General features: G+C 43.6%; 1 protein-coding gene and 1 long non-coding RNA gene across 3 annotated transcripts in view; one reads left to right on the forward strand and one right to left on the reverse strand.

Annotated features, from left to right (window-relative positions):
* FUBP3 (far upstream element binding protein 3) overlaps positions 1–12817 on the reverse strand; it is a 52384-nt gene extending 39567 nt beyond the window's left edge. For both annotated transcript variants that reach the window (XM_045563740.1, XM_045563739.1), the window contains exons 1-2: positions 12681–12817; positions 238–343 (exon numbers count right to left, since the gene is read on the reverse strand). In XM_045563740.1, coding sequence (XP_045419696.1) covers positions 238–343; positions 12681–12764 — 190 coding nt within the window. In that variant the 5' untranslated portion in view covers positions 12765–12817. The remainder of the gene's footprint in view (positions 1–237; positions 344–12680) is intronic.
* A 163-nt stretch (positions 12818–12980) lies between these two features.
* Positions 12981–13915, forward strand: LOC123646596. The gene is made up of 2 exons (XR_006737947.1): positions 12981–13291; positions 13577–13915. It is a non-coding gene; the product is annotated as an uncharacterized LOC123646596 (long non-coding RNA).
* The last annotated feature ends 1150 nt before the right edge of the window (positions 13916–15065 follow it).

The raw sequence follows: 15065 nt of genomic DNA on the forward strand, positions 1-15065 counted from the left end.
CTCAGGGGCCAAGTCTTTACCTTAGAGCCCAGCTGAAAAGATTCCTACATTATCAAGGCAAATAGGAACTCAAATGCCTAAGAACTGCTGAGAAAAATCACCCTAAATACTTCCCCTCAACCATTCCTCTTAACAGAGTGACATTTGTAAGAGCCGTTACGGAAATGGCTGACAGATTCAAGCCTAACTGGCAGGTTGACTACCATCTGAAAGGCAAAGGTATTTACAGTAACTTACCTCCATCATCCAAGGGCCGTTTCTGTACTCCATATCCATACACAGAGGGGTCCACTAGAGGTGTGGAATTATTCAAGTGAGGAATTGAATCAATTTTAGCAGCAATCTACAGAGAAAATCAGATTTAAATACTCAGAAACAGACCACAGCTCTATCCGAGGGAGAAAGACAAGAGTCCTCTTTAAAGGGCTGTTATCCCGTTTCTCCCCCATCTAGATTACGCAGGGCAGTGTCACGATAAGACAAACACTTTTCACTGTTGAGTTTTCTTTTGCTCTTAATAATAACGTGTCTTTGGAAATCAAATACTTCCAAATATGTGTCTTCTTCAAGCAAATTAGTATTCTTGTCAACATACATAGGTATGTTGCTTCTTAAGGAAAAAAAAAAAGCAGGCCGACCATATGAAGAATTTTGTTCAAAAGGCTTTCTCACAGGGTTCCCTTATGCGACAAATTCCCCCAAGAATATTTAAAAGGCCTTGTTTGCTCAAATTTGACAGCCCTTCAGGACTGTACCCATCCTATGAACTGACGATATGATCTACAGGGATATGGAACAATAAGCTCCTTCTCTTCATTGGGAGCATCCAAACAATTTCAGAAGGGTTTCCGTGCCAGAGAAAGGGAGATAATCTCTGACTGCTATTTCAACTTTTTTTTTTATTATCAGTGAAAGAACAGAACATAGCTATTAAATTATTTCCCCAGAAACAAACAGTATGCAGAACCTCTTACTTCTCTACTTTGTTCTCATCAGGAAATTAAATGTGATGTTCATAATAAATCATCTCTTTCATTTAACCATAGGAATATTTACAGCAACTGCTCCTGACATCAGTCCCTTAGTTTAAGAAACAGGGCTGCATCGAGGGGCAGCTAGCACAGCTATCCTGCAGAGCAAAGCCTTTTTCTTTTTTTAACTTAAAGAGGTTTATTCTTAGTGTGTGTGACCATGGCCCGGAGAGCCACGCCCAAGAAGCCTTGAGCTAGCTAGTGGTCTCCCAGAGCAAAGTCTTAAGCGGTAGTTCTGAGCTAGTCTAAATATGCCTAAGACTCTAAGACCTGGGACCAACAAAGATAAAATTACCTGAAACCAACCAACAACCAAAGACAACCATGATACTGTAAACCAAATGCAGGATTTAAATGTCAGGCATCCTGGTATTTACTAGTTTTGTGAAATTGAGCAAGTCTCCTTCCCCTCAGCATAAGATCCCCAGGGAATAGTACCATTTGCTTCATAGTTCTTGAAAAGATAAAGTATCCTGAAGGCAGAGAAGCTCTGAATACTAAAAAGCACTCACAAATACCAGGGTTGTAAAACAAGGCAATTCACTCAACAAATGTTATGCACCTACTGTGTGGCCTGGCATGGTGCAATCCTGTAATCCTAGCACTCTGGGAGGCCAAGGATCACTTGAGGTCAGGAGTTTGAGACCAGCCTGAGCAAGAGGGAGACCTGCCTCTACCAAAAATAGAAAAAATCAATCTCCACCAAAAATAGAAAAAAAAAAAAAATTAGCAGGGCGTGGTGGTACATGCCTATAGTTCCAGCTACTCAGGAGGCTGAGGCAGGAGGATCACTTGAGCCCAGGAGTTTGAGGTTGCAGTAAGCTGTGACAATGCCACGGCACTCTACCCAGGGCAACAGAATGAGACTGTCCCCCCCCCCAAAAAAAAGTACCTACTGTGTGATGGGCTCTGTTCCAGGCACTGAGGTCTTTGCTCTCCTGGAGTCAGCAGCTGGGGCAGAGTTACGTGGTAAATCAGGTAATCAATGAACTGATCATTTCAGTTGGTGATGCATATTATGATAGTAAGAGAAGATAATAACTTTCAGAGTGCTTAGGAAAACTGCTTTAAATAGGATGATGGGAAGGCCACTGTGAGGAGGTGACATCTGATGTGAGACCTAAATGATGATGAGGAGCTGGCTACACAAAAGTCTGAGACAGAATATTCTAAGCAGAGGAAACAGCTTGTACAAAGGCCCTGAGACAGGAGTAAACTTGGTAGGTACGAGCCTGGAAGACAGAAGTAAACGGGCGCCAGCATGGAGGGAGCTAGATGTGTTCCAAGAAGTACAGGCAGTTCACACAGGGCCTTTCAGGTCATGATAAGGGGCTTGAATTTTAATAAGAAGGCTGATGGGAAGCTACCATAAGTCTTACTCTGGGCAGCAACATGCTGACTTCTTTTTAAGACGCTTTGACTGCTAGGAGACAGGAGCAGGAAGACCATTTAGGAGATACTACCATAGTCTGGGCCAGGGGTGAGCAAACTAAGGCTGGTGAACCACCTGCCTTTGTAATTCAAGTTTTGTTAGAACAGTACCACACCCATTTGTTTACATATTGTCTGTGGCTCTTATACACAACAACAGCACAGCTGAAGATCTGCACAGAGATCACGCAGTGCGCAAAGCCTACATAGAACACTTACTATACAGACCTTTAAATAAAAAGTTTGCTGACCCCTGCCTAGGCTAGAGATGACGGTAGCCCGGATGAGTGCTTGCTTCAAAACATTTTTTTAAAATAAATAATGAAAACAATAATCTAGAATGTAACAAAAACAAAGATAAACAAACAAACAAACAAAGACAGAATGCTGACAGGAACCCTACCTCCTATATCCAAGTCTCAGCGCAAGGGGTCAACTGCTCTAGAATAAAGTGCCATGTAAATCTCACCTAACAGCATTCTTCCACTGACTTGCAATCTTACTTTCCATATTTGTTTTGGATAAGCTTATAGAGGTTAGCTGCTTACTAAAGATGCAAAAGCCACCTTTAAAGACTCAGCTGGTAAAACACGTGGATTTAAAAGGTGAGAACACTGCAGCAGCACAAACCTCACAAGGACCCTTTCATCTGCCACAATGAACTGAGCAGTAAATGCCCAGTGTGGGGGTTCTCACAGTTACTGGCCCAGTTGTTTTTTAAAGATGGCCCCAAACATTCCCAGCCAATAGCGAAGATGACTCTAAAACACAGAAGAAAGGGGTAGAGTGGATTGTGATTCTCAGGAGTCCCCAGCAGCATGTGTATGGAGTCACTTCAAAGACGGGACCCAAAACACAGCTCTACACACCAGGCACGTGACACTGTCCCCATGCCCTTGTGATGATGCCTCTTGGCTTCCAGATCTTTTTCCTTCCTTCTAAAGTAGCTAAAATGCATTCCTGAGTCCCTGGCCTTCCTTATAATTTACATAATAATTTCATATGTTGCTGGAATGTAATTTTTCCCCCAAAGTTTACATGGTAAAACTATTACAACAGCTTGCTATTCCCATTTTGACTAAATCAACAAGCATCCTTCTAAAATGACAGAAGCTTGGGGTTTGTTCTTAATCTATGCTTGCTTCAGTCATCTATAATTTGGGAAGTTTCCACTAAAGGAGAAACAGTATAGAATAGTTAAGAGGTGGAGCTCTGAAGTTAGGAGACTGCATTTGAATCCCGACTAAGCAAATGTTAGACATGAGTTCAACACTGTAATACAAAATTATAATTCACATTTATATTACACTGTAGATTATACCACAATATACTGTAAAGAAACAATGTATTCCTTTATACACACACACACACACAACCTTGTTCTAAGAAATTATTTTAAGTATCTAATAAAACAGTAAGAATTAAAAATTAGTGAGTGCTTACTATGCATGAGGCATTCTAAGAGCACTTTAAATACGCTACCTCATTTATTCCTCACAATGACTCTCTCTGAGGTTGGTATTATTATTATTTCCATTTTAAGACAAGAAAAACTGGGGCCCAAAGAAGCTGAGTGACCTGCCCACAGTCACCCACGTTTTAAAAGGCAGCTAGGCCTGATAATAACGTCCATGCTCCTGACCACTTGGCTAGCTCCCTTTCTTCCATGTAATACCTATTTCAATTCCCAAGGACTTAAAACCTAATGACTTCCAGTGCACAGAGCTCAAGCAATTCTTCACATCATAATTGTTCATTTTAAACAGTAGCTACTTAAGGGAAGGGAGGTACAGCTCTCAGTTCATAATGGTGTAGGCCAGGAGATAACAGCCAGGATATTCCAACAAAACCAAGGCCACTCTAGTCCTTATCTGCAAGTATGACCTTGAGGGGACTCTGCTACTGATTTTCTACCACACAAGTCATTTTCCCCCTTTTTGAGGGGAGGCGAATGGGTTATCTCACTACCTGAGCTTTTTTAAGCATAGTGACAGATGAAAAATAAAGTAACATCATAGACAATTAGCCTCCACTGCCAGTGGTTAGTGGGAACTTGGGGGAGGGGAGCACTGGACCAGGAATGCCTTAAGAGTCCTGGTTTTCCAGCCAGCTCTTTTGGTGTATGACCTTGGGTGAGGCCTTCAGGGGCCCTGCTCCTTGCTATCTTCACCTGCAAAATGCAGGGGCAGACTAAACCGGTGTTCTCAAAGAGGAAGACACAAGGCAATTTTGGGAGGTATGGTTTGTTTTGGGAGGTTGAATGTTTTCAAACTTATACATATATTGTTCTTATAGTTACCTTCTATGCATGGCAAAGTTTCCCATTTATGATAGGGATTTAGTTTCACTGTAAAGATACTTTAAATAAATCTAATCAAGAATATTAAGCAAATAGCATACTGAGGGTTCAACGATATGGCAAAAATCACAAAGGTGGTATACAAATCACTAAAGTTAGGAAACATGGCAATCAATTATTCCCATTGCACATTTTTGAGACTAAAATTCTGACAACAGGTTTGTTTCATAATCAAAGTAGTTCACCTTATAAATCCAAATAGGAAGCTGTGATTATCTTCACAACTTTACACTTATTAGAACTTTATACTAACCAGAAATAGACAAAGCTACCTGAATGCCTGCATCCCACTACCTAATATGTTACAAAGAAGATAGTGTATCAAATTTATTAGGTACTAAGTGCCTGACAGTGACCTTATAAAGTAGCTACTGTTCTCATTACTGTGGGATTTGGAGCCAGTCTGCCTGGAATCATGTCCATGGGGATAACAAGATAACAGATGTAAAGCAGAACAATGCTGGGCACATAGTAAATAATCAGAAATGTTTGCTATTTTAACCTTTTACTGAAGCGGAATGCTAATACAGAAAAGCACATGGATCCTAGGTTTATAGCTCACTCAATTTTCACATACTAAAATGCCTATGCAACTAGCACCCAGATCGAGAAACAGAACATGACCAGCACCCCATAAGCCTGCCTCGTGTCCCCCTCCATTACTAATGACCCCAAGGTGACCTCCTAACTTCTAATTTAACTATTATTTTTTAAACTATTACTACTAGCAACTAACATGTTTCCATATCTCAGATGGAAAAAACTAAGGCTTAAAGAAGTTAAATAACTTGTCCAAAGTCACCAAGCTAGTAAGTGGCAGAACCAGAACTTGAACTCATACAGTCTGAATCCAATATTTCTTAATAACCACTTCATAATAATACCCCTGGGGATTTTGTGACCATCAAATAAAAGAACATATATAAGAATCCTTGCCTGGCACCCAGCACAACATGGCCTCAATGAATGGTAGCTATTGTTGTCATCAGCCATGGGGCCCTGGCCAATCCTGCCCTATTTACTGGCATTAACTGCAACAAGGAATTTTATGACAATTAAGTAAGATGTCGGCTCTTCTCAGGAGCTTTTCCTGACAAACTCATCCCACCCACAGTTGGGCAGAATTAAATACTCCTATATTTGTGTTTGCCAATCACTTTATAAACTACCTCTAAATAGCATAATCACACTGAGGAAGTTATTGGTTATACTCTCTCCCCATTATAGAGTGCTCTTTCAGGAGTGGACTTATCTCAATCATCTTGGTACGGGTACCCCTAGGTCAAAGGTACCTTAACTGGGAGCCCTAGGGTTTAGCTTTAGAGAATTCATGAACTTCCTGAAATTACATAAAAGCTATTTAAACATTTCTAGGGAGAGGCTCAAAGTTTTCAAGAATCTCAGAAAGGTCCATGTTCTGAAAAAGTAAAAGAACTTACTTAATGCATAGCAAATGCTTGGAACATAGAAGGTGCTCATTAAACAACTGCTAAATTTAAGAGGATATGGAGAAGCCCATCTGTAGGCAAAATGCTAAGATGATCAGTAGAGTCTCTAGGTTGAAATACTGTTCCAGGTGGAGGTTTCCCCCACCAAAGGCCCTAAAGAAAACATGCCCATTAGCTTTCTCCCCTCCATTCTATCGTTTTTCTGTTTTGTTTTTTTTTTTTGAGACAGAGTCTTGCTCTGTTGCCCTAGCTGGAGTGCCATGGCATCAGCCTAGCTCAAAGCAACCTCAAACTCCTGGGCTCAAGCATCCTCCTGCCTTAGCCTCCTGAGTAGCTGCGACTACAGGCGCGTGCCACCATGCCCAGCTAATGTTTTCTACTTTTAGTAGAGATGGGGTCTCACTTTTGCTCAGGACTCAAGCTGGTCTTGAACCCCTGACCTCAAGCAATCCTCCCACCACGGCCTCCCAGAGTGCTAGGATTACAGGCGTGAGCCACTGTGTCTGGCCCCTTCATTCTATCTAATTACACCAGCATCCCTTCAAATGCTTTGTTCAAAGACTCTGCTGTAGTCATCTTACTAAGATGGAAAACTATCCAACTACCTCTGCTAAGGAAACAAGTCCTTCTTAAAATGCCGAAGGCATGGGTATAAAAACTACTGCATATATTAACTATTTGTGTAACTCTGAGAAAACTGCTTTATTTCCCTTTGGCTCATTATTTTCAAATATGAAACGAGAATTATAGCCCTCATCCTGACTACCTTACCTGGTTGTTGTGAGGATCCAATTCCCCAATAAGATAAAACCAGCTACAAACTTGTCCCACTTATCTTTGCACTGGTCCCCCACCCAGCAAGAGCCACACTCAGCAGATCCTCAGTGAATGGTAAGTAACCTGAACCACACCACTACTTCCATCAACACTGCTCTGTCTTGTAAGTGATTCATTACCATCTGGTATTAGCATAAAAGCGTAGTCCATGTCTCCAAAACAAGTATTGGCTATTCCTTCCCAAGTATCATTATAATAGAGCTCCCAATCCAAAACATTCTCAATTGGGATGATTCTAAGGAAAAGCAACAGAATAAAAAGACCACACAGGAAAAAAAAGAGGGAGAGAGGAATTTGAATAGATATCCACTACAACATGTGAGAAAGCAAAAGAGCCAAAATAACACGATCAAGATTGTTTTCAGATCCAGCTAGATGGAAGCTTTGAATGTTCATGAGTTTGAAGGGACTGTTAAGATTATCTAGCTCAGCCAGGCATGGTGGCTCACACCTGTAATCCTAGCACTCTGGGAGACCAAGGCAGGAGGATCACTCGAGCTCAGGAGTTTGAGACCAGCCTGAGCAAGAGTGAGACCCTGTCCCTACTAAAAATAGAAAAATTAGTCAGGCATCATGAGGCTGAGGCAAGAAGATTGCTTGAGCCCAGGAGTTTGAGGCTGTTGGGAGCTATGACGGCAGCACTCTAGACCAGGTGACAGAGTAAGACTCTGCCTTAAAAAAAGGAAAAAAAAAAAAAATAGATTATCTAGCTCAGCATTTCCTGAAGCTTGATCCACAGAATGTAATTTGGTTCCATGAGAAGAGGGCAAGAATGATACAACTTTAGGGTATTTACAATACACACCCTACACCCTTATAGGAGTTAATGCACATAAGCATATTAAAGGCTCTGAGAAATCTCCAGTACAGAAGCCAATTCACCTTCATTTAATCCTGTATTCCCCAAGAGCCCTTTTCCATGGAAGATCTATTAACAGTCTATAGATCAAATGCTAGGAAAGGCCAACCTAGCCCAAGGTCATGCAGCTACGTGCCCGAGACTCAAGATCTCCAAACTGGGCATCCAGAGTTCTTTCCATTGGGAATTTCAAATAAAACCCAGAGATGATGGGCTCACAATGTAGAAAAGGATCAGGAAAAAAAAGGTGTCACTTAGCCATCCCAATGGGCAATGTGAAACAGCAGCAAGGCGCAGGAGTGCAGACAACCCAGAGTGATGCCCCCCATGAAGGGGCAGCACCTACTGACGGTTATCACCACGCAGGACATGGGAGCAGTGTAGCCAGATCTTTCTAGTGAAGACAGAAAACCTTTACGTGAAAGTGCTGGCCTTATGTGGGTCAAACAAAGCATGCCTGCAGGCCCACGGTAAGCCTTCTCTAGCCCACAGGCCACTAGTTTGATAACTGTGGTCTAGGCAAATTTGTATCTAAGAAATAACTGGGACTTCAGAAGAAATCAGAATTTGATTATACACATAGACTAGCAGATTTTTAAAATAAAGAAGTGTCGGCTGAAAACAAGAAAGGCCTTAGAGGCATACAGTGGAACATGTATCTACTATCTACTTTTCAATACCAAATATGAAGTTCAGCACTTCCCCATTAACATGTGGTGACCCAAATGAGCGCAGTGCCATCACCAAAACCTTTTAATAAGGAATCACTCTTTGCAGGGTACTCTACTGAGTCCCATCAAAGCAAAGACACAGGAAAAGCCCATGGATTTCCTGCAGACATTGGTTTCCTTCAAGTGTTTCAGAAAGCTAAAATGAGTGTACAGGCCAGAATTAGTCCCTTGTGAAATGCTCATTTGTACTGTCCAACCACTGGACATGTACAAGGTAGTCTCGGTGGTGTACAACTTAGATCTGAACATTCAGCACACTTGACTTTGCTGTGAGTCAAAAACATGTATCAAATGAGCAAAGGCATAATCTCACAAGGCATATCCAATAGCCAATGAATGGAGGCCTTTTTTTTTTAATGGCAGATGTACGGCGTTCTCTTAAAGGAAATACAATGCTGTGTAGAAGTCAGGATCTCAAATCACTAAAGCCCCAAATCAGCCCAGGGTATCCAGCATACATCCCAAATTATCTACTGTTCAGGTTCAAAGTGTGAAACAGAGGCACTGGGAGGCATTTTCTGGAGGACTGTGGAACTTCTGAGTCCCCACACCACTCAACATTTTCCCAAAAGAGTGCCAGTAAAGAAGACGTTCCAGGTCTAATCTGGTAAAATTTAGCAGCTAAATGGTTACTTTCAGGCCTGGTACAGTGGCTCATGCTAGTAATCCTAGCACTCTGTGGGGCCGAGGTGAATTGCTTGAGCTTGAGCACATGAGTTCAAGACCAGCCTGAGCCAAGTGTGAGACCCCGTCTCTACTAAAAATAGAAAAATCAGCTGGGCGTGCTGGTGCACGCCTATAATCCCAGCTACTCGGAAGGCTGAGGCAGGAGGATTGCTTGAGCCCAGGAGTTTGAGGTTGCAGTGAGCTATGATGATGCCACTGCACTCTATCCTGGGTGATAGAGTGAGACTGTCTCAAAAAAAAAAGGTTACTTTCTATTGATTCTACAATGGCTTGATCACACTCATTCAGGGGTAGGGCCACCATGCTGTCAGCTCCATGAAGCACCTTTTATACTATGTTCTATATGAATAGAATACTCTGGAGTTATACAACGCAGAGGCATTGACTGTGTCTATCTAGATCAAAACAGGAGCTTAAAGTCTTAAAAAGCCTCAGCAGTTTCTCAAGAGAACTTCTACCGAGGTGATGACTGACAGCTTGTAGAAGGTTGCTGGGAATCTGTAATACACTGTGGTGTTCTACTATTCTGTTAACACGCAATTGCTTACACTTGATGACAGATGCTACTAGACCCTCAGCAGTGAAATTTTGGGGACATTTTAAAAGTTATCTTTGGAGAAACCAAACAAAATAAAACAGACTTGCATCTACTCATACAAATTTTGGTGAGGTCCCCTTGTAACCTAGACAGTCAGGAAAGAGGTGCAGAGTATGACCATGGAACAGGGTGACCTATTCTGGCTTTCAGTCCACATCCCACCTTTATTAAGATCCTGCCTTCTCTAAACTATTGAAGAAATATTTTAACCAGCTAATGATTTGTGAAAACTAGACATGATGTTTTTTAATATGCAGCAGCTTCTAGATCTTCATCAATGGGACTGAATCAGATCACATTTCTACTACCCTTCAGAATGGATGTAAACTACCTGTTTATGCCAAACATTATTAACTCACTAGACTTCACACTGCTGGGGAAAATTTTAAATTTTGTTTGACATCTTTAGAGATCCCTTTTCAATCTAAGAATACCATGCTCAGAGTGAACTAACAATAATCATTGGTCCACTTTGTTGGAAAGAGTCCAAAGGATATAAAAGGAGGCTTCACGATGCCAGAAGGAAAGCTTAGTGGATTAGGTGCTGGACCCCACATACCAGATTTAACAGAAACTGCAGGTTCAGATCCTAGCAGGGTCAGCTCAAAGGGTCTCCCTCTATTATGATCTGCCAGAAAAACAGACAGCTTGCTGCTGATAAACTTAAGAAGGACTTAAAGATTGTCGCTGGGCTTTATGAGGACATGTAAGGGGGGGAAAGCTTTGCAATCATTTAAGAAAAGAAATACACTATTTTTTATTACCATTTTCTGGGGAAAAAAATCATATCTCTGCAACATGCTGTGTATAAAATGTAGAATTAGAATCATCACTATCCAGTGGCCCATGTGAGATTCTTCGGGGTAATCTTTACCATAAGCATTAAGTGTCATAGATTTCTAACATTCCATTCTTGCTCAATATCAATTAAAAAATAAACCTACAGTTACCCACAAACCTGTTTTTTCTTTAGTTTTTAAAGGCCATCAAATCCTTGGAGATAGTATGGACCTCCAGCTGTTAACATTCAGAAGGAACACACTTACAGCCCTGTCTCCATTGGGCTTATTACTGCTCCAGTCAATGGTGCATTTCGGAGCTGAGAACAATTCCAATGAAGTTTTCACTGCCAGTAGTAAACATCACTGCTTCAACAATCCACATTAGGTCAGCATTTAACAGAGGGTCTCCCTCTCGAGCAGGTTGTCCAAGGATATGAGTTCAACTACTGGCTCAAGAGAAGTGGAAAGTCTTCTCAATGGTTCAAAATTCATTTTATGTTCAACTACAGGCCTTCTGCCAACTGAGGATCTCAGCTCTTTAGGGTAGTGACTATAATTCTTCCTGGACACAAAAGGCCAACAAGGTGACTGTCACACATCAGCACAGAGTGAAAGCCATTACATATTAGTAGCCAGTGAGAAACAAGGTTCAGGACCCTGTACTGTAGAGAGCACTGTAACACACCAGCAAGCAGAATGGTGGAAGGGGAGCTGGGTGGCATGTTCATCCATACAGCCAGTGGGTGGCTTTGAAGTCTAAGAAAGATGGATACTCACTACTGTACTGGTTGGCGCCTAGACAGGAAGTAACAATTCATCAGATAAAATTTTAGGTGGAACCACAGGTTTGGAAAGTTCTGGGATCCAGTATGTCTATAGATGCATCAGTATTAACATGAAAAGTCAGTATCTGGGAAACACGTAGGGGTCCCTCCCCTGGAATACTGGAAAGAGATGTAAAGACCATATCTTCAAGCGCCCAAGTGAAGACCTTCTTCTAACACAATGAGTCCTGTGGCTTTCTGTTAGGAATCAAGCAGTAATTAGTTATAGCTCAACTTTTAAAGTATCAGTGCACTTACAATTACATAGGAAGGAATGATGAACATAAGACACTCAACAGAAAAGTTTAAGTGTTATGGCTAACTTGTCAGTACGTTTTAGACACAATACAAGGACACGTTCTGTTCTAAGCATCACTCTAGATGCCAACGAGTATTTTTGGTAGGTCCCATATTTATTCTCTAGGGAAGCTTGCAACCTCTTAAAAAAACAGCTGACAAAATGCACGACACTGTCAGATGGTAAAGTTCCGCCATCAGAACTAGTCCACACCACATTCTTCCCAGTAGAGGAAACCTACTGCCATAAGAAATTTCTACCTCTTGGGAACCATCTACACCCATTTAACACCTCCCTCTCTCCCCTCTCCAAAGAGCACCCTCAAAAATAGGATACCTTCGCCGTCCTTCTACTCCACCCTCGAAATACAGAAAGTCTAAAGATGATGTTTTCCAAGTTTTAACAAGCTGCTGGACGTGAGACAGCTGCCTTGTGTTTCTATCCAAATCCACACCGTGAACTCCCTAGCCCTCTCCCCTCGCAAACCTCAGAACCCCACGCGGACTACCCTGTGGGTCCAGCTCGGGGGCGGGGGCGCGATGGGGCCAGGCGCTCTGGGCAAAGCCTTTCCCGGCGGCTTCAGGCACCTGGGAGACCCGCCCGACAGGCTGGGCCTGGCCTCTCGCTGGCGCCTCATCCCCAGGCTGCTCTCGGCTGCACGAGCCCCACGGAACTGCCCGGCCCAGCTGAGGCGTCGGCCCAGGCAGCCTCGCGCCCCCTGGCCCGACCCCCTCCTCCCCACCCGCCGGCCCCGCCTCGGGTTCCCGTGCTCCTGCCAGCCGGCCGCGCCCGTACCTGCCGGACTCGGTGCAAGGCGTCCACGAAGCCCTCGGCCTTCATCCCTACCGGAGCGCTCTGCCCCTGCACCAGCTCCGCCATTGCCGGCCCCGCCGCCGCCGCCGCTCGGCTCCCCGGTCCGGCCTCCCGCTCCGCTTGGGGACCCGTAGCCGGAAAGGGAAAGTCGCCCTACTTCCGGCGGAAGGGAAGCCGGGACGCTTGAGGAGAGAGGAGCAGCGACTGCGGGGCGGCGTCGGGGCACGTGACCGCGGTCCGGCCGGAAGTGGGGGGCGGGGCAGCAGCGAGGGGAGGGCCCAGAGCGCGAGCCCGGCGACCGGTCCGGAGGGCCGTGTCGGGACCCCGCCGTTCCACGACGGGGGTTGGTCCAGCGCCGTCGAATATGTCGTGACTGGCCCTTGAGGCCCGAGTGTGGCTCCAAGGTGTCCGGCTGCCGGCCGTTTGGAGTCTCAGAGAGGAGTGACGTGGCTTTCCCAAGAGGACACCCTGAGCTGTCATGGCTCACTAAGAGCCTGACCCTTGGCAGCCCTTCCCTGAAACGACCATTGGTTTGGAATACTGGAACTGGTCGCTTTGTAATGGCACCGTGAGCACCGACCGCACCATAAAATGTCAGTGTCCCACCTGTGCAGGGCGTCCCGGCCCAAGTTCTGTCGCGACAGTCAGTTTGCACGAGGATGGGCCAATGCCACTTCTCTCTGGGGCTGCTTGGTGACACCGCTCAGGAAGGACGCTCCCACTGGAAAGGCAGCGTGGTGTCTTACACATTCCCTCACCAACTCTGGGATTCTGGGGGCACAGGAAATACCATCATTGCTTCCTTGCCTGCTGAGTCAAAACTGTATTGCAAGAGGGCTTCTTGGAATGCTTAATTAACTTTTTTTTCTTAATGGCAGTTACTAGGTATAGATCTTCGAAAGCAAGTGAATGAGTCTTAGTGCTGGAATACACCTGAGCCTTTGAGGTGGCTCTTATTACAAATGAGCAAACACCCCCCCCACCCCCAAAGTAACAAGGCTGAGGGGCTTCCACACACATCTTGTAAGTGGCAGATCCAAATCATCTACGCATCTTTGGATTCACACGATTGATTGCCCTTGTGTTTAATATTTCCCACGCCCTATGGTGCCCAGGAGTTGGATTTTAATGGAGAACCATGTTGTCAAGCATTGTGTGCCCATCTTGAAGTTCTGAAGGAAGATGAGCACGAAGAAAATAAAATAAATAAAATTCAATATGACTGCTCTTGATGATTCTCCCCTCCCCCTATGTCAGTATGCTAGGAGAGCTTTGGGTTTTGGAAAGAAGTGTGAGGAATACCTGGCTAATAATCAAAGCATAGTTCTTTATTTGTTAATGACTTCTTAGACTGTGAGTTCCTCTAGAGCAGAGACTTATTTTTCCTGTATCCCTGGAGTTTGGCACATTGTAGGTGCTTAGTAAACTTGCTTTGAATTGAATCATGCTAAATTGGAATAATTCCTAGATTATGACAAAATTGAAAGATTGAAGATGATCACTTTCAGAAAAAATGTTTCAACTCATGTTGGAAAGTACATGGTTGGCTATGTTGTTGAAGTGCTGTCATGAGGCAGGACCATGCCAACACATCTATTTGTTGCCCAGCCTGGGTGTGTTGAGTGTTTTAACTTTGCTATGCTTGTAAAAGTCAAGGATGTGATGGAGTGGTGGTGTCAAAAAAAAAAAAAAAAGTCAAGGATATGGCAATGGCATCAACCTTCATGAAAAGAGAAGGTTCAACTGAACCAGATATCAGGGATACTTCTATTTTGAGGTGTGTGTTTGTGTGTGTGTGTGTGTGTGTGTGTGTGTGTGTGTGTATGGTGACAATGTTGACTCACCCATATTCCAGCTGGCTCTCCCTATGAGTATAAATGGTGAAAAACAGCGTTATTGGACCAAATGTAAAGTACATTCCAAGGTTTGATCCAAAGACTAGAGAATGCCTAAGCAGGAAGATAGGGTTCTGGTTCCCTTTCTTTTACTGGTTGAGTAACTTTGGTCAGTTCCTTATTAATGGGGATGCAGAAGAGGACGATGACCCTGAATTGGGCAGGTCCACTGTTAGATGTTTCACTAATACCCTGGACTTCGTCATTTTAGCACTTACTGCATTGGTTTTAAATCATCATGCAATTGTTTGTTTATTGTCTATCTTTTCCACTAGAATAAAACAGGGCTGGGACATGGATGGCGTTTGCTTTGCACGTTGCTCTTCCCAGCACCTAGCACTATGCCTGGCATGTGGTTGGCTCTCAATATTTGTGAAATGAATGAATGAGAATGATTTTGCCCACAGAGAATAGAGATTCTCTGAGGTTAAAAAAAAATCTACATCCTGTGGTTGTTACTAGCTTAGCATAT

This window comes from Lemur catta, chromosome 10, assembly GCF_020740605.2.
Source record: "Lemur catta isolate mLemCat1 chromosome 10, mLemCat1.pri, whole genome shotgun sequence".
NCBI classification, from domain to species: domain Eukaryota; kingdom Metazoa; phylum Chordata; class Mammalia; order Primates; family Lemuridae; genus Lemur; species Lemur catta.